Raw genomic sequence first — 19,352 nt, forward strand, 5'->3', positions numbered from 1 at the left:
GCTTTAGAACTGTTTTTCCTGTGGCGTGAGGTATTTGGCCCGGGAGGGAACTCTGTGTTTCCAAGATTGATTTCTCTTGGAGGTTGGAGGTGTTGCGTCATTCATCTGTGAAGAAATACATCTCAGCTGCTGGGTCATTTTAATTGGTTACAAAGAAACATTTCACCATTTTTGATATCATGTTTGATGCCATGACAATGATCGAAGTAAGCCTGCGCTAGATGTACTCAACTTCTGTCTCCCTGACAACTAGTCTAGATTTTAGCTTCTCCATGCGGGGCTAGTGTGAAGATACATACTGTTTGGAAATATGAAACATTTTTCAACCTGATTAGGTTCCTCAAGAATATGTTTTGCCTGTGATCCCATCACTGTGGGAGGCTGTGGTGGGAGGATTAAGAGAGGCCAGGAGTTTGAGATCAACCTGGACTACACAGTGAGACCCTGTTTCTACAAAAAATTTAAAACTTAGCCAGGTTTTGGTGGAGCATACCTGTAGTTCTAGCTACTCTGGAGGCTGAGGCAGGAGGATTCCTTAAACCCAGGAATTCAAGGCTGCAGTGAGCTGTGTTCACGCCACTGCCCTCCAGCCTGGGTGACAGAGTGAGACCCTGTCTCAAAAAAAAAAAAAAGAATATATTTTGATTGACGCACAAATTGCATTGTGTCCTGTGCATAGTAATAACCTAGGCATTTAGGAATGACAAAGTAACTCCTTTAAGTATGTTACACAAGGAAGACCATAGGAATATAAATTGCTGGATAATTGTTTTTCAGATTAACAATGATATAGAAATAGGACCAAACTTAGGTTGGAACTGCTTAAGCTGCTGATAATGTGTAGTGAACAGCAGCTCTTCCTTTTGACCATGTTATTAGCTAAGATTCTTAGTTTATATTAGTAGCAATATTTTTGAGGCTTCCAAAAACCGTTGTTGATTCTCAGAGTTTATTCTCCCACTTATACCTAATCTGCTTGCTTTTGTATGTGTTCATTCATTTGTAGAGTATAAATGGCATTCGCACAGAGGAGGTGGCTGTCGTGACAAAGGGGCCATCTACTAACCCTGACTCTGAATGGGAGGGTCCCAAGCATTCGGTAGTTCCTAGTAAAAGCCAGATGACCACCCCGTCGGAGTCTCTGCAAAGCTTTGCCTTTGGCTCCCTCTCCATAAGCAGCAAGGAGACAGAAGAGAAGGAGGAGGGGGCAGCTGGCTATCTTGATATTAAGGAGATGCCAAGAGGCCCAACTGGGGAATGTATAGGAGTGGAGGAACAGGCCAGTGCCTTAAAGTTCTCAGTAACACCAGCTTCCTGTCAGCTGCAACCTGGTATAAAAAAGGCAGAGAGTAGTGAAGAACACGTTACACCAGGAGAGCCACTTGGAAAACAAAATGGATCATTTCATGACTTTCATGTGGGTAACCAGTTCCCCACCCTCATTCGAAGTTTCCAGGTAGTAACTTATTCAATGATGCAGGTCTAATGACTGTCTTTGGAAGAGGGCCAGAATCTGTCCTGTGGAGGAGGTGGTGATGGTGTGGTGAGGGTATTGGCCTGCCTGCTGTTTTCAAAGTCACAGACTAAAATTAAAGCCTTTGATTGTGCCAAAGAAATTCATTCAGAGCAATTAACTCCATGGCTAGAAATGCTTTCTTCTCTGATAACTTAACAAAACTCCAGCTGTCGGTCTTTATGAAGCTGGTTAAGTGCGTTCATCTTTTCCTTGCTCAAGTGTGGGCTATGGAAAGAGGTGAACTGCGGTGACTTCTGTGGTGAGGAGGCTTCAGTGTTCTGAGACCATGCTTAAAAAATTCAAATACTCTTAATTAAAGGGGCAACTCATCTTCTTATGAGATTTCAGGCCCCAAATAATTATGTACTGCAGCCACATTGTGCAGCCCACCATTCCCACTGACCCCACCCACAAGAGCGTTCAGGATCATAGGCACTGATTTCCTATGCTAAGGTGGTTGGCCACTTAACCTTATCACAATCAAACGGTAGTTTCAGGGTGATTTATACTCCTGGGGAAGGTGGGCAGATAGATGGACAAGAAGGCCTTTGGTATTCCACTAATGTTCATTCTTCTGAAATTCTGGGATTAATCACCAGGTGGTGGTAGAACTGATTGTTTTTTTCTTTCCAGTTTTCCAAATACTGTCTCTTCTCAGTAACTCCAAAGTGAATCTCTGACATTGATCTGAAAAAAGTTAATGAATTCGAGGGTAATGCATTCCATTGCCACTGCTGTTTCATGTACCATTTGTACTTACTGGAGGAAACGTGGCTGATTTTCTTAATTATAATGGTACGGACACAAGGACAAATCAGAGTGATTGCTATTTGGCAAGTCGTTTTATATTCAAATTCTTTTTTTTTTTTTTTTTTTTTTTTTTTTTTTTTTTTGAGACGGAGTCTTGCTCTGTCGCCCAGGCTGGAGTGCAGTGGCGCAATCTCGGCTCACTGCAAGCTCCGCCTCCCGGGTTCACGCCATTCTCCTGTCTCAGCCTCTCCGAGTAGCTGGGACTACAGGCGCCCGCCACCACGCCCGGCTAATTTTTTGTATTTTTAGTAGAGACGGGGTTTCATCGTGGTCTCGATCTCCTGACCTCGTGATCCACCCGCCTCGGCCTCCCAAAGTGCTGGGATTACAAGCGTGAGCCACCGCGCCCGGCTTTATATTCAAATTCTGAAGGTCAGTCTGAAGTGTTTTCTGTCACCAGTCATAACTGCTCTTACAGCTTTCCATTAAGCTAATGAAAGTGATTATAGTAATGCGGCTTTTTAATATCCCTCATGATTTGACACCTTGTCAGGGTTACTTTGGAATACTGTCGAAGTCTTGGGCAGGGTAAACACCTTTGGAGATTGAGCTAGCCCTTTACTTAATTAAAGCTAACACTTTGATCAGATCAGTGTCAGAAGATTACTTCTCCATTGCCTTCAGAAATACTCTAGTAACTCTTTCCTTACTGCTTCACAGCCTCCCCTGGTGAAGACACAAACTGTCACCATCTCAGATAATGCCAATGCTGTGAAAAGTGAAATCCCAACCAAAGACGTCCCTATTGTCCACACTGAGACCAAGACCATCACTTATGAGGCTGCCCAGGTAGGTCATGGTTTGATGCTTCAGAACCAAAGGCTGCAAACAATATTAATCACCTTTCTTCACAGAGTTTCTAGTCATTTATCGCCAAGAATACCAGGTTTTTCCGGGGCAGTTCTTTTCAGAAGAGATTACTGGTCTAAGAAGGTCCCAGACTACTTCATCTAAAGCAAAAAATTGAGCAGAGCACACTGGTGTGTGCCTGTAGTCCCAGCTACTCAGGAGGCTGATGTGGGAGCATCTCTTGAGCCCAGGAAACACCATCTAAATTTTTTTTTTTTTGAGATGGAGTCTCGCTCTGTCACCCAGGCTGGAGTACAGTGGCGCAATCTCGGCTCACTGCAAGCTCCGCCTCCTGGGTTCACGCCATTCTCCTGCCTCAGCCTCCCAAGTAGCTGGGACTACAGGTGCCCGCCACCACGCCTGGCTAATTTTTTTGTATTTTTAGTAGAGACGGGGTTTCACCGTGTTAGCCAGGATGGTCTTGATCTCCTGACCTCGTGATCTTCCCGTCTTGGCCTCCCAAAGTGCTGGAATTACAGGCATGAGCCACCATGCCCAGCCTAAATTTTTTTTTAAAGCAAAATTGTCTTAGATCTTATTGCTTATATCCACCCAATTCATTTGCATAAGGCAGTCTAGTGTAATGGTTGAGAACATGGGCTTTGGGTCTGAAAAAGCCTGAGTTCAAGTCCTGGCTCCTCCGCTTACTGACTTGGACAAGTAATTGAATATCTCTGAGCCTTGATCTCTGCCCATGATGTTAATATCTACTTCATGGTGTTATGAGGATTTAAGTGTTTTTTTGTTTGTTTGTTTGTTTTTTGAGACGGAGTCTCAGTCACTCTGTCGCCCAGGCTGGAGTGCAGTGGCGTGATGATCTCAGCTCACTGCAACCTCTGCCTCCTGGGTTCAAATGATTCTCCTGCCTCAGCCTCTACAGTCATGTGCACATGGCTAATTTTTGTATTTTTCGTAGAGTTGGGGCTCACCATGTTGGCCAGGCTAGTCTCGAACTCCTGACCTCAAGTGATCTGCCTGCTGTGGCCTCCCAAAGTGCTAGGATTATAGTTCTTTTTAGAAGAAATTACTGGTGGCCGGGCGCAGTGGCTCACGCCTGTAATCCCAGCACTTTGGGAGGCCGAGGTGAGCAGATCACGAGGTCAGGAGTTCAGGACTGGCCTGGCCAACATGGTGAAACCCCATCTCTACTAAAAATACAAAAATTCGCTGGGTGTAATAGCAGGCACCTGTAATCCCAGCTACACAGGAGGCTGAGGCAGGAGAATCGCTTGAACACAGGAGGTTGCAGTGAGCCGAGATTGCTCCACTGCATTAAAAAAAAGGAAGAAGAAGAAGAGATTACTGGTGAGCCACTACGCCTGGCCAAATTTTCTTTTTTGAGAAAGGGTCTCACTCTGTTGCCCAGGCTGAAGTGCAGGTGGCATGATCTCAGCTCGCTGCAGCCTAGACCTCCCAGCCTCAAGCAATCCTCCCACCTCTGCCTCCCAAGTAGCTGGAACTACAGGCGTGCACAGCTGTACTTCGCTAATTTTTTGTAGTGACAGGATTTCACCATGTTGCCGTGGCCGATCTCAAATTCCTGGGCTCAAGGGATCCAACTGCCACTATGCCCCTGCTAAAAATTTTTTTACTTCCTACTTTCAGTAAAATGTCTCTTTCATTTTTGGTAGTTTGAATGGACTAGAATTGATTTATGTTGAATTGTTTTTCTTTTGTTATTCACAGAAGCCAAAAGTAAGAAAAACAGTTCCCTCTATAAACTGAGCTGTTATTTCATTCCTGCAACAAATATTTATTGAGCATTCACAGTATTAAGCTAAAGCAATGTATAAGGTATGCATAGTCCCCACCCTCTGGAACTTGCATTCTAGTTAGGAGAAACGGGCAATAAAGCACATAAACAATGTATAGGTCAATTTCAGACAATGGTAAATGCTATAAGGAAACTAAAATGGGGTAAAGAGAGAATATGGGATTACATGAAAGATTGCCACTTTGGGACTAGGATAGTCAGGGAATTCCTCTCTGAGGAGGTGACATTTTGGCTGAGGTCTGAATGATGGGAAAGAGATAGCCATGTGAAGTTCTGGCTAGGTGCTTTCACATAAATCTTTTCACTTAATCCTCACCTCACCATGAACTGGATGATGTTATCTCCATTTAGGAAACAGTGTGGCTTGGTAATTTAAAAGCATGTGCATTGCGGGGCGCAGTGGCTCACGCCTGTAATCCCAGCACTTTGGGAGGCCAAGGCGGGCGGAGCACGTGAGGTCAGAAGTTCAAGACCAGCCTGACCAACATAGAGAAACCCCGTCTCTACTAAAATACAAAAAAATTAGCTGGGCGTGGTGGTGCATCCCCAGCTACTCGGGAGGCTGAGGCAGGAGAATTGCTTGAACCTGGGAGGCGGAGGTTGGGGTGAGCCGAGATCGTGCCATTGCACTCCATCCTAGGCAACAAGAGTGAAACTCTGTCTCAAAAAAATAAATAAATAAATAAAAGCATGTGCATTGCAATTAGAAAAAGAATTAGGGTTGGTCACAGTGACTTTAGGGTTGGTCACAATCACTTTGGGAGGCTGAGGAGGGAGGATCAGTTGAGACCAGTAGTTCCAGACCAGCCCAGGCAACAAAGTAAGACCCCCATCTCTTTTATATATATATTTTATATATATATAATATTATATATAATTTATAATTATACATATTAAATTATATAATTATATAATTAATACAACGTAATTGTATTAAATATATAAATTAATATATAATTATACATTAAATATATAATATATATATTAGCTGGGTGTGGTGGCATAGCTGTAGTCGCAGCTATTCAGAGGCTGAGTTAGGAAGATTCCTTGAGCCCAGGTGTTCAAGGCTACAGTGAGCTAGAATCAGGCCATTGTACTCCAGCCTGGGCAACACACCAAGACCCTGTCTCAAAAAAAAAAAGAGGGCTGGGTACAGTGGCTCATGCCTGTAAACCCAGTACTTTGGGAGGCCGTGGTGGGTGGATCACCCGAGGTCAGGAGTTCAAGACCAGCCTGACCAACGTGGTGAACCCCTGTCTCCACTAAAAATACAAAATTAGCCGGGCATGGTGGTGCACGCCTGTAATCCCAGCTACTTGAGTGGCTGACGCAGGAGAATTGCTTAAACCCAGGAGCGGAGGTTGCAGTGAGCCAACGTGGCGCCATTGCATTCTAGCCTGGGCAACAAGAGCAAAAGTCCATCTCAAAAAAAGAAAAAAAAGAGAAAGAGAGAAATAGAATTTGTACCCTAGCTCAATCAGGTAGGTACCAACTAGGTAACCTTAGGCAAGTTGCTAATCTCTCTAAGCTTGTATTTCCTTGGCAGTAAAGTGGGGATAATACCACTGACCATTGCAAGCTTTGGAGGAAAATTAGGTGAAATTATGTCTGCAAAGCACTGGGCATGTTCATGGACAGTGTCAGTATGCTTCCCTGTTCTCTCTCTCGTGGTCTAGAGTGTGGATTTTGAGTTTGGTACATAATGAGAGTTTAATGAGCCAGGCATGGTGGTGTGCACCTATAGTCCCAGCTGCTTGGGAGGCTGAGGCAGGAGAATCACTTGAACCTGGGAGGTGGAGGTTGCAGTGAGCCGAGATCATGCCATTGCATTGCAGCCTGGGTGAAAGAGTGAGGGTCCATCTCAAAAATAAATAAGTAAATAAATAAACAAATAATAATGAGAGGTTGCGTAAAGTTTATCGATATTAACAAAGTGGCATAATTGAAGCAATGAGCCAGGCATGGTGGACGCACCCATAGTCTCAGCTGCTCGGAAGGCTGAGGCAGAGGCTCCCTTGAGCCCAGGAGTTCGAGGCTGCAGTGAGCTGTGATTGTGCCACTGCACTCCAGCCTGGGGGACAGAGTGAGGCCCTGTATCAAAAAAACAAAATGAAATATAGTAGGGAGAGGTCTGGGGCCAGGAATATGACTAGAACATCTCTGGAAAAATGCTTGTAAAGAACTGAAGTGTCTGAGGAAACAAGAAAAAAGAAATGTGTCAGTCGAGAGAGACAGAGAAATGAATGAATAGGTCTTGGCAGTGAAGGGGACTGAAAAAGGAATAGGAAATTACTTTAAAATTGTACATGCTATTAGCCAGAGGATATAGGAAATAATTACTTCATATGGCAGAGAATCCCTTTAAGTTGTCAGTACCATGGAAACAAGCTAAATGTCCATCAGTGGAGAGCTGGTTAAATACATTATGGTACATCCAATTAAGGTAATTCTGTGTGGCCTTTAATAAAAGCTTCTGATGGGAACAAGCTACATGATAAATTGGTAAGTGAACAAGCATGGTGCACTATGGTGGTACTGTTTGTGGAGGGGAGAAGGGATGTATATTGCAGCTGTGTGTGTTTAGGCTTGTATATCATTACACTCTCTCTGAGTGGGTACTAAAAAACAAAACAAAAAACCAACAACCAAAACGTATAGTGGCCCCTGATGAAGGAGACTGAGACTGCAGGACTCGGGTCAGGAGTGGGAGGGAAACTGACTTTTCACTGTACAACATTTTGAAGTATTAAAATTTTTATAGCATAGACATAGCCAAAAAATTTTATTTTATTATTATTATTATTTAGAGACATTCTTGCTCTGTAGCCCAGGCTGGAGTGCAGTGGCATGATCTCAGCTCACTGCAACCTCTGCCTCCCGGGTTCAAGTGATTCTCGTGCCTCAGCCTCTTGAGCAGCTGGGATTACATGTGCATGCCACCACACCTGGCTAATATTTATATTTATATTTTTATTTTTATTTTTGTTTGAGACAGAGTTTCCCTCTTGTTGCCCAGGCTGGAATGCAGTGGTGCCATCTCAGCTCACTGCAACCTCTACCTCCTGGGTTCCAGCGATTCTCATGCCTAAGCCTCCCAGGTGGCTGGGATTACAGTTGCCCACCACCACACCCAGCTAATTTTTGTATTTTTAGTAGAGACGGGGTTTCACCATGTTGGTCAGGCTGGTCTTGAATTCCTGACCTCGTGATCCACCCACCTTGGCCTCCCAAAGTGCAGGGATTACAGGCGTGAGCCACCGCCGCACCCAGCCTAATTTTTATATTTTTAGTAGAGACAGGGTTTCACCTTGTGGGCCAGGTTGGTCTCAAACTCCAGGCCTCAAATGATCAGCCCGCCTCGGCCTCCCAAAGTGCAGGGATTACAGGCGTGAGCCACCGCACCCTGCGCCCCCAAAATTTAAATGGTTCAAAATAAATTGTTTTAAAAGTTAGAGCCACACTGCCCACAGAAGTCCATGTGGTGTGGGTGTAGGTAGCTCCTACAAAAAAAGGAAATGGAAATGGAAGCAGTCATTTTAAAATATCCTAACATATTAGAGAAATATAAAGGCAGCGTGATATGCTTGACAGAGCCCATGGGCTTTTTAATTAGAGTGACTTAGGCCTTAATTCCGACATTTGCTAGTTTTGTGACCTTGGGCAAGTCCCTTATCTTTTTGAGCCTTAGTTTTCTGTTCTGAAAAATGCTGTGATCAAGTTATTGAAATAAGCACAGTGTTTGCCTGGTATTTATTAGCTATTCATAATGGTAGCTATTATTATATTGCGTTGTTAAACATTTGCCTTTATTTCATTTTAACCAGGCTTAAGACAGTCAGTCAAGATACAAATTGCTTTTTATTTTATTTATTTGTTTGTTTATTTTTGAGACGGAGTCTCACTCTGTCACCCAGGCTGGAGTGCAGTGGCGCGATCTCGGCTCACTGTAACCTCCATCTCCCAGGTTCAAGCGATTCTCCGGCCTCAGCCTCCCAAATAGCTGGAACCACAGGCATGCGCCCCCATGCCCGGCTAATTTTTTTATTTCTAGTAGAGATGGGTTTTGCCACGTTGGTCAAGCTGGTTTCGAACTCCTGATCTCAGGTGATCTGCCCACCTTGGCCTCCCAAAGTGCTGGAATTACAGGCGTGAGCCACTGCTCCCGGCCCACATTGCTTTTTTTTTTTTTTTTTTTTTTTTTTTTTTGAGACAGTCTCGCTCTGTCGCCCAGGCTGGAGTGCAGTGGCGCGATCTCGGCTCGCTGCAAGCTCCGCCTCCCGGGTTCACGCCATTCTCCTGCCTCAGCCTCTCCGAGTAGCTGGCACTACAGGCGCCCGCCACCACGCCCGGCTAATTTTTTGTATTTTTAGTAGAGACGGGGTTTCACCGTGGTCTCGATCTCCTGACCTCGTGATCTGCCCGCCTCGGCCTCCCAAAGTGCTGGGATTACAAGCGTGAGCCACCGCGCCCGGCCCACATTGCTTTTTATTACTTATGCTGGACAGTGGGGTAGAGTGGGGAAGAGTGTTAACTTTCGAGTCAGAGTCAGATTTCCTGGCTTTGAACCTGCCCTGTCACTTACTAATGTGCAGTCAAATTACTAAATCGCCATGTGCCTCAGTTTCCTCGTTTGTAAAATGTGGCTAATAGTTGTACCTCATAGGGTTGTTGTCAGGAATAAATGAATTAATGCACATAAATGTTTCTAAAGTGCCTCGCAGATAATAAGCACTAGATATTAATTTGCAATTGTTATTATTTATTTACTATTTCTACTTTTGCTTTTATTATCTTGCTGGATAAGTCAGCCTGAGCACCATTTTTTTATTCATTCACAGTCTCCGTGCTTTGGAAAACATGGTCAGAGGGGATAGTTTTTACGTGTAGTTTTTCATGTGTGTATATGGGTGTGTTTGAGGTAAAATTTACATACAGTGAAATGCACAGACAGGGTCTCGCACTGTTGCCCAGGCTGGAGTACAGTGGCATGACCACAGTTCACTCGACCTTTTGGGCTCAAGCGATCCTCCCACCTCAGCCTCCTGAGTAGCTAGGACTCCAGGCGCACACCACTACATGTGACTAACTTTTTAATTTTTTTTTTTTTTTTTTTTTTTTTTTTGAGACGGAGTCTCGCTCTGTCACCTAGCCTGGACTGCAGTGGTGTGATCTCAGCTCACTGCAATCTCTTTCTCCCGGGTTCAAGCAATTCTCCTGCCTCAGCGTTCTGAGTAGCTGGGATTACAGGTGCGTGCCACCATGCCTGGCTAATTTTGGTATTTCTTTTTTCAGTAGAAACAGGGCTTTGCCATGTTGGTCAGCCTGGTCTCGAACTCCTGACCTCATGATCCTCCCGCCTCAGCCTCCCAAAGTGCTGGGATTACAGGCGTGAGCCACTGTGCCTGGCCTAATTTTTAAATTTTTTGTACAGACGGGGCTCATTTTGTTGCTCAGGCTGATCTTGAACTCCTGGGCTCAAGCAATCCTCCCTCCTCAGCCTCCCAAAGTGCTGGTAGTACAGATGTGAGCCACCGTGCCTAGCAATTTGATTGGTTTTGACAAATGGCTATACGTGTGTAACCAAGACACATTTAGGATACAGAACATTACTCCTGAAACTGGCTTCATAGCCTTTTCCATCTGATTTCTACCCTGTTAGGCAGCCAGTGCTCTGCTTTCTATCAGTATAGCTTAGTTTTGCCTGGTTTGGACTTCATGTAGGTAGAAGTATACAGTAGTACACTTTTGTGGATGGCTTCCTTCTTTCTTTTTGAATTGGAGTCTCACTCTGTCACCCAGCCTCCTGGAGCACACTGGTACCATCTCGGCTCACTGCAACCTCCACCTCCTGGATTCTAGCGATTCTCCTGCCTCAGCCTCCTGAGTAGCTAGGATTACAGGTGCCCACCACTTCACCTGGCTAATTTTTGTATTTTTAGTAGAGACGGGGTTTCACCATGTTGGCCAGGCTGGTCTTGAACTCCTGACCTCAGGTGATCCACCCACCTCGGCCTCCCAAAGTGCTGGTATTACAGGCCTGAGCCACCGTGCCCAACAGTGTCTGCCTTCTTTCCAAATATAATGTTTTTTAGATTCATCCATGTTATGTGAATCAGTAGTTCCCTCTTTTTTATTGCTAAATAGTATTACATTGAATGAATATACCACAATTTGTTTATCCATTCATTTGTTGATGGGCAATTGGATGAATTTCAGTTTGGGAAAATATTAATAAAGCTGCTATGAATGTTCATGTACAAATCTTTTTTTTTTTTTTGAGACAGAGTATGGCTCTGTTGCCAAGGCTGGAGTGCAGTGGCATGATCTCAGCCCACTGCAACCTCCGCCTCCCTGTTCAAGCGATCCTCCTGCCTCAGCCTCCAGAGTAACTGGGACTACAGGCATGAGCCACCACGCCCGGCTAATTTTTTGGTATTTTGTGGTAGAGACAGGGTTTCACGATGTCAGCCAGGCTGGTCTCAAACTCCGGACCTCAGGTAATCCACCTGCCTTGGCCTCCCATAGTGCTGGGATTTCAGGCATGAGCCACCGTGCCCGGCCACTAATCTTTTTGTGGGCATTTCATTTATCTTGAGTAAACATCTAAGAGTCAAATTGCTGGGTCGTAGGACAAATGACCATCATGAGGAAACGTTGGTAAGAGGATCAAGGAAAAGAGACCCTGTATGGGAACAGGGTAAGTAGGAAAACATCAGTGTCTCCTGCATCTTTAGCCTTCTTCAGAGACAGAAAAGAGACTAGAGGGAGCGGGCAGGAGGTAGATAAAGATAGAGTCACAGGTTTATAGAGGAGTTCTTCAAAAAGCTTTAGCCCTTCTGGCATGCAAATTCATGTTATAACAATTTATCAGCTAATTTTATTTGTATAATTTCTTTGTATGCTCGCAACAGTGCTACGGTGTAGGCAGAACACATATTCCCATATCGCTTTTATTTTTTAATTTATTTATTTATTTATTTATTTATTTTTTTTTTTTTTGAGACGGAGTCTCGCTCTGTCGCCCAGGCTGGAGTGTAGTGGCGCAATCTCTGCTCACTGCAAGCTCCGCCTCCCGGGTTTACGCCATTCTCCTGCCTCAGCCTCTCCGAGTAGCTGGGACTACAGGCGCCCGCCACTACGCCCGGCTAATTTTTTTTGTATTTTTAGTAGGGACGGGGTTTCACCGTGGTCTCGATCTCCTGACCTTGTGATCTGCCCGCCTCGGCCTCCCAAAGTGCTGGGATTACAAGCGTGAGCCACCGCGCCCGGCCTATTTTTTTTTTTTTCAGATGGAGTTTCACTCTTGTTGCCCAGGCTGGAGTGCAGTGGCGCAATCTCAACTCACTGCAACCTCTCAGCCTCCCAGGTAGCTGGGATTTTTTTTTTTTTTTTTTTGAGATGGAGTCTCCCTCTGTCACCCAGGCTGGAGTGCAGTGGCGCGATCTCGGCTCACTGCAACCTCCACCTCCTGGGTTCAAGAGATTCTCCTGCCTCAGCTTCCTGAGTGGCTAGGACGACAGGCGTGTGCCACCACGCTGGCTAATTTTTGTATTTTTAGTAGAGACGGGGTTTCACCATATTGGTCAGCTGGTCTTGAACTCCTGACCTCGTGATCCGCCCGCCTTGGCCTCCCAAAGTGCTGGGATTACAGGTGTGAGCCGTTGCGCCCAGTCCCCAGTATTGCTTTTATAAATGAGAAAACTAGACTGGGCACAGTGGCTCACACCTGTAATCCCAGCACTTTGGGAGGCTGAGGCGGGTGGATCACCTGAAGTCAGGAGTTTCAGACCAGCCTGGCCAACATGGTGAAACCCTGTTTCTACTAAAAATACAAAATTAGCCAGGTGTGGTGGCGTGCACCTGTAATCCCAGCTATTGGGGCGGCTGAGGCAGGAGAATCGCTTGAACCCAGGAGATGGAGGTTGCGGTGAGCTGAGATCCCACTATTGTACTCCAGCCTGGGGAAAAAGCAAAACTCCCTCTCAACAAAAAATAAAATAAATAATAAATAAAAATTTAAAAATCAAATAAATGAGAAAACTAAAGCTCAGAGAAGTCAGAGGTCTCACAGCTGGTTACTGTCTGAGTGGGGACCCAAACCCCAGACTTCAAACAGGGAGTTTCTTGCCCTGAGTCCTAGTTCAAACACCCATTAGAGTCTTGGGCAAATTCTTAACCTCTCTGGAGCTCTGTTTTCTTAACTGTACAGTGTGTATAATAATGGTTCCTCCCTCAGATATTGAGAGGCATAATTGAGATAACAGTTGAATTATATGCTTGGGACATAGTAGGAGTATAATAAATATTAGTTGAGTCTGAATCTAAAGTAGATGACTGGTCTTGGCTGAAGAAAATATTAGTTAGCGGCTGGGCACAGTGGCTCAAAGAGCTGTAATCTCAGCTCTTTGGGAGGTGGAGGTGGGCAGTTCACGAAGTCAGGAGTTCGAGACCAGCCTGGCCAATATGGTGAAACTCCATCTCTGCTAAAAATACAAAAATTAGCCGGGCGTGGTGGCAGGCGCCTGTAATCTCAGCTACTTGGGAGGCTGAGGCAGGAGAATTGCTTGAACCTGGGAGGCAGAGGTTGCAGTGAGCCGAGATCACACTATTGCACTCCAGCCTGGGCAACAGAAGTGAAACTCCATCTCAAAAAAAAAAAAAAAATACAAAAATTAGCCGGGCATGGTGGCATGTGCCTATATTCCCAGCTACTCAGGAGGCTGAGGCAGGAGAATTGCTTAAACCCAGGAGGTGAAGGTTTTGGTGAGCTGAGATCACGCCACTGCTCTCCAGCCTGGGCAACAGGGAAAGACTCCGTCTCAAAAAAAAAAAAAAAAAAAAAAAGCTAATGTTTGAAAGGCATTTGTGAACTATAAAATGCTGTACATGTGCTCAATTATTGTCACTATTGTTGACCTGTGGCTACGTTCCTGCCTCTTCTTCTTTTTTTTTTTGGAGACAGAATTTCGCTCTTGTTACCCAGGCTGGAGTGCAATGGCGCAATCTCGGCTCTCTGCAACCTCTGCCTCCTGGGTTCAAGCTATTCTCCTGCCTTAGCCTCCCGAGTAGCTGGGATGCAGGCATGCACCACCACACCCGGCTAATTTTGTATTTTTAGTAGAGATGGGGTTTCTCCATGTTGGTCAGTCTGGTCTCGAACTCCCGACCTCAGGTGATCTGCCCTCCTCAGTCTCCCAAAGTGCTGGGATTACAGGCATGAGCCACCGCGCCAGGCCCCTGCCTCCTATTTCTGATCCATTCCTGTCACTGACTCAATGCTAAGGAAACTATACCCATCCAACTTTTTTAGAAGGAACTTTGTGCCCAGGGAATTTATTTTATTTTATTTATTTATTTTTAGACAGAGTCTCACTCTGTTGCCCAGGCTGGAAGTGCAGTGGCGGGATCTTGGCTCACTGCAACCTCCACCTCCCAGGTTCAAGCAATTCTTCTGCCTCAGCCTCCCGAGTAGCTGGGATTATAGGCAAGCGCCACCACGCCCAGCTAATTTTGTTTTTTTAGTAGACACAGGGTTTCACTATGTTGGCCAGGCTGGTCTCAAACCCCTGAACTCAGGTGATCCACCCGCCTACACCTCCCAAAGTGCTAGGATTACAGGCATGAGCCACTGAGCATGGCCCAATTTATTTTATTTATTAAGAGGTTACCCTGAAAAAAAAAAAAAAAAAAAAAGAGATTACCCTGGCCAGGTGCGGTAGCTCACACCTGTAATGCCAGTACTTTGGGAGGCCGAGGCAGGCGGATCACCTGAGGTCGGGAGTTTGAGACCAGCCTGGCCAACATGGAGAAACCCCGTCTCTACTAAAAATACAAAATTAGCCCAGTGTGGTGGTGCATGCCTGTAATCTCAGCTACTCAGGAGGCTGAGGCAGGAGAATTGCTTGAAACCGGGAGGCGGAGGTTGCAGTGAGCTGAGATCACACCACTGCATTCCAGCCTGGGCGACAAGAGCGAAACTCTGTCTCAAAAAAAAAAAAAAGAGGTCATTCTAAGGGAATGAGATTTTTGCATCAGAACGTGCAGCTGAAGAGCAAAGCTGCAGCCTGCAACATCTGCCCGGCCTCCTGAGAGGCATGATGATGAGCCGCGCTTTCTTCTGCAGACTGATGACAACAGTGGAGACTTGGACCCAGGAGTCTTGCTGACAGCTCAGACTATCACATCTGAGACCACAAGCAGCACCACCACAACTCAAATTACCAAGGTAACAGACCAGCTAGAACCTCCTTATGGAACCCAGGGGCAGGCTGAGCTTGCTGCCACTTCTCTGCAAGAAGGACCCTAGTCCATAAGCAAATATTTTCAGCTCCATCCCTAGTAAGCCACATTATTCAAAGAGTCCTGGATGGAAAGGCCCTGCTGCCTTCCCCAGCAATAAATCTAGGGAGATACCCTGAGAGTATCCCAGGCTACTCAGTCGTCTCCTAAAGGTAGGTGTGGTTATTCTCTTTATACATCTGTCCCTCTGGTCAGTGAGTCCCCTATCTGGCTGTGGAAGTAAGTTCAAAAAGTCAGCCTGGCCAGGCATGGTGGCCCACACCTGTAATCCCAGCACTTTGGGAGGCCAAGGCAGGTGGATCACCTGAGATCAGGAGTACAAGAGTAGCCTGACAAACATGGTGAAACCCCGTCTCTACTAAGAATACAAAAATTAGCCGGGCGTGGCGGCATACACCTGTGGCGGCATTCGGGAGGCTGAGGGAAGAGAATTGCTTGAACCCAGGAAGCAGAGATTACAGTGGAGCAGAGATCGTGCACTGCATTCCAGCCTGGGCGACAGAGCAGACTCCATCTCAATAAAAAGTTAACTTAAGGGGCCAGGCGTGGTGTAATCACACCTGTAATCCCAGTACTTTGGGAGGCTGAGACGGGTGGATCCCTTTAGCCCAGGAGTTTGAGATTAGCCTTGGCAACATAGTGAAACCTCATCTGTACAAAAAAATACAAAAAAAAAGAAAAAAAATTTGCTGGGCGTAGCGGCGCATGCCTGTGGTCCCAGCTACTTGGGAGGCTGAGGTGGGAGGATCACTTGAGTCCAGGGCATCAAGGCTGCAGTGAGCTGTGGTCATGCCACTGCACTCCAGCCTGAGTGACAGAGCGAGACCCTATCTCTGTAAAAACAAAACAAAAAGTCTGCTTAAGGGAAATTATTTTTGGTATTTTTATACAACCATATTTTCCAAGCCCAAAATCAGAACTCTGGGTCTGAGGAAGAATTTTTACAGCATTCCAGGGACAAGGCCATGAGAACTTGTTTGGATGATGAAATATTGGAATTATTAGAATATAGTTTATAGGAAGCAAGAGAGAGAAAATATCTAAAATTGGAACTACCCCCAGAAAAGCAGAGGCTATCGATGTTTGCTGTAGCACTAGAGGAAAATACTTTTTTTAATAGGTAAGAAACATAGCTTCTTGACCAAGCTCTGTCATCAATACACAGATGACTGGAAACCAGTTAACTTAATGTGTCTAGACCTTGGTTTTCCTCATCTACCAGAAAGAGAAATCTACCCACCCTCAGGAGATTATGTAAAGACCTTTTGACATCAATAATATAAAAATGCTTTAAAATACAAGAGTGTAGTTTCAAGCTGTGTGACATATTTGTTCATAGCCTTCAGATTTTTTTCCTCTTGAAAATGATCATGGTGGCTCACGCCTGTAATCCCAACACTTTGGGAGGCCAAGGCGGGTGGATCACCTGAGGTCAGGAGTTCAAGACCAGCCTGGCCAACATGGCGAAACCCCATCTCTACTAAAAAAATAAAAATTAGCCGAGCATGATGGCACACGCCTATAGTCCCAGCTACTCAGGAGGCTTAGGCAGGAGAATCACTTGAACCCAAGAGGCAGAGGTTGCAGTGAGCTGAGATCATGCCACTGCACTCTAGCCTGGGCAACAGAGCAAGACTCCGTCTCAAAAAAAAAAAAAAGAAAAGAAAATGATCAATTAAAATGTATAGGATCAGTATCCGGTCTCTAAAACAGAAATGTATAAGAGAAGAGCACAGAAAGTCCTATTTTGTTTACTTGCTAGATTTCTGTGGTATTCAGGAGGAAGAAAAAAGGAGAAAGTAAATACAGAATTGTGACTTTCTATTTAGCTTAATAAAGATTTTAGTAATTCAGCCTGGGCGCGGTGGCTTACACCTGTAATCCCAGCACTTTGGGAGGCTGAGGCGGGCAGATCACCAGGTCAAGAGATCGAGACCATCCTAGCTAACAAAAAAACCCGTCTCCACTAAAAATAGAAAAAATTAGCTGGGCGTGGTGGCGGGCGCCTGTAGTCCCAGCTACTCTGGAGGCTGCGGCAGGAGAATAGCGTGAACCTGGGAGGCAGAGCTTGCAGTGAGCCGAGATCGTGCCACTGCACTCCAGCCTGGGTGACAGAGCAAGACTCCATCTTAAAAAAAAAAAAAAGATTGTGGTAATCAAGGCTGGGCATGGTGGCTCAGGCCTGTAATCCAAGCACTTTGGGAGGCTGAGGTGGGCGGATCACAAGGTCAGGAGTTTGAGACCAGCCTGGCCAACATAGTGAAACCCCATCTCTACTAAAAATACAAAAATTAGCTGGGCATGGTGGTGCGTGCCTGTAGTCCCAGCTACTCAGGAGGCTGAGGCAGGAGAATTGCTTGAACCCGGGAGGCAGAGGTTGCAGTGAGCTGAGATCACACCACTACACTCCAGCCTGGGCAACAGTGCGAGACCCCGTCTCAAAAAAAAAAGATTTTAATAATCCAAGGGAGTAGAAGTGTGCTCTACAAGGGAGTAGAAGGAGCAGGTCTGGTTGAGATTTTGGACAAGTAGGTTAGAAAGCTGCCCTTTGCAGTACCCAGCAGTAGATTAAAATTTGGAGTGGAGCTTTTGGAATAATCTTTGCTATTTTTCTTTTTTTTGTTTGTTTGTTTGTTAATAGAGACGAGGTCTCATTATGTTGCCCAGGCTGGTCTCAAACTCCTGGCCTCAAGTATTCCTCCTATCTCAGCCTCCCAAAGTGTTGAGATTACAAGTGTGAACCACTAAACCTGGCCTCTTTTTCTTTTTTTTTCTATCCTTGTGATACCGCTGATCTCATATGACATCCTCTCTTTGGTTCCAGACTGTAAAAGGTGGGATTTCAGAGACGCGCATTGAAAAGAAAATTGTGATCACAGGAGATGCTGATATTGACCATGATCAGGTGGGAATGTTGAGATCTGGGCCTGGGAGGGCTCCCTGGGCAGGAAGACCGATGAATACAGGAGTTTGTTTGCCATCTTCATCTGCAAAAAGTCTCTTTGGCCACTCTAGCTCTTAATTGAGAAGAAAGACAGAGAGAATCAAAGTAAGAGGCCTGTGGGATGGAGGCCACAGATTGAGGAGCCAGGAAATGTAATGGAAAGAATATGAGCTTTGGATTCCAAGACTTGATTCAATTGCTGGTTCTTAATATATTATAGCCGTTAACTCTCTGGGCCTCCGTTCTGCATCTGTAAGATGAAGATGATAGTATCTCCCTCTCAGGGTTGTCGTTGAGAATCAGGTGAAATACCGGATGAACAGCTGGTGGCACATGGTGAGCTCAGTTAAATGGAGCTATTGCTGTTCGGAAGGTAAAGGTACCTGAGCCCATGCTAGACAACATCAAAAGGAAGGGAAGCGTGCCCCTGCCCTTAGAGCGCTGTAACAGCTGAGAAGACGTGAGCGGGAGCATAGTATGGTGGACAGGACACCAGCAGACTCGAAACTTGTTTTCTGCCCAACATCTCTAACTTGCTTGTGACCTTGGGCAAATCACTTTACCACTGATTTTTTTCTCCTCTCCTAGAAGAGAGTGGGTTGATCTAGATAATTTCTGGGCCTGAGTGCTAAAATTCTATATTTTTATGTTAATTGGGTGCTAATTGTGTGCTGCAAGCAATTAGCAAATAATAAGGTCAGGATTAATGTTCCCAATTCTCTGCTGGGTGAGGTTAGAACAGTAAAGCTGCAGAGAAGAGGGGGTGGAAAAGACTGCATGCAAATGCTTCTGGAATCATTGACAGGGTTGCTGGAGCAATAATTCTGTGGCCTTTTTATGCTGATATGCTGTGTCTTTAAAAAAAGAAAAACTGAGCTATGGTGCTGGCAGTTCCCTTGGAGGCAGGGTTGAGAGTTACAGCTGTGAATAGCGGGCACAGGGTCCCAGAAACAAGGCTGCAAAGCCTAAACATCTTGCAGCCTGTTGGCCCAGCTCAGTGGGTCCCGCTGCTTTAGAAGCCTGCACCCACCCACTCAGTCTGGTGTGATCTGAGCTCCTGCTATGTGCTCAGTCTGCACTAGACAGCAAAAGCAATGGGGTGAAAGGTGTTTGAGGTTTGGAGTGAGACAGACCTGGGCTGAATCCTGACTCTGCGACCT

The 19,352-nt window shown here is 45.5% G+C and overlaps 1 protein-coding gene across 9 annotated transcripts in view; it reads left to right on the forward strand.

Moving 5' to 3' along the window:
* EPB41 (erythrocyte membrane protein band 4.1) overlaps positions 1 to 19,352 on the forward strand; it is a 225,452-nt gene that overhangs the window by 203,102 nt on the left and 2,998 nt on the right. For 8 of the 9 annotated variants that reach the window (XM_030805656.1, XM_030805644.1, XM_030805646.1 and 5 more), the window contains 3 exons: positions 2,987 to 3,115; positions 15,073 to 15,174; positions 18,073 to 18,153. In XM_030805656.1, the coding sequence (XP_030661516.1) occupies positions 2,987 to 3,115; positions 15,073 to 15,174; positions 18,073 to 18,153 (312 nt within the window). Of the gene's footprint in view, positions 1 to 1,006; positions 1,457 to 2,986; positions 3,116 to 15,072; positions 15,175 to 18,072; positions 18,154 to 19,352 lie in introns of all 9 variants that reach the window. The other variant, XM_030805657.1, reaches the window with a different exon arrangement.

The sequence above is a fragment of the Nomascus leucogenys genome, chromosome 24 (assembly GCF_006542625.1).
Source record: "Nomascus leucogenys isolate Asia chromosome 24, Asia_NLE_v1, whole genome shotgun sequence".
NCBI lineage: Eukaryota > Metazoa > Chordata > Mammalia > Primates > Hylobatidae > Nomascus > Nomascus leucogenys.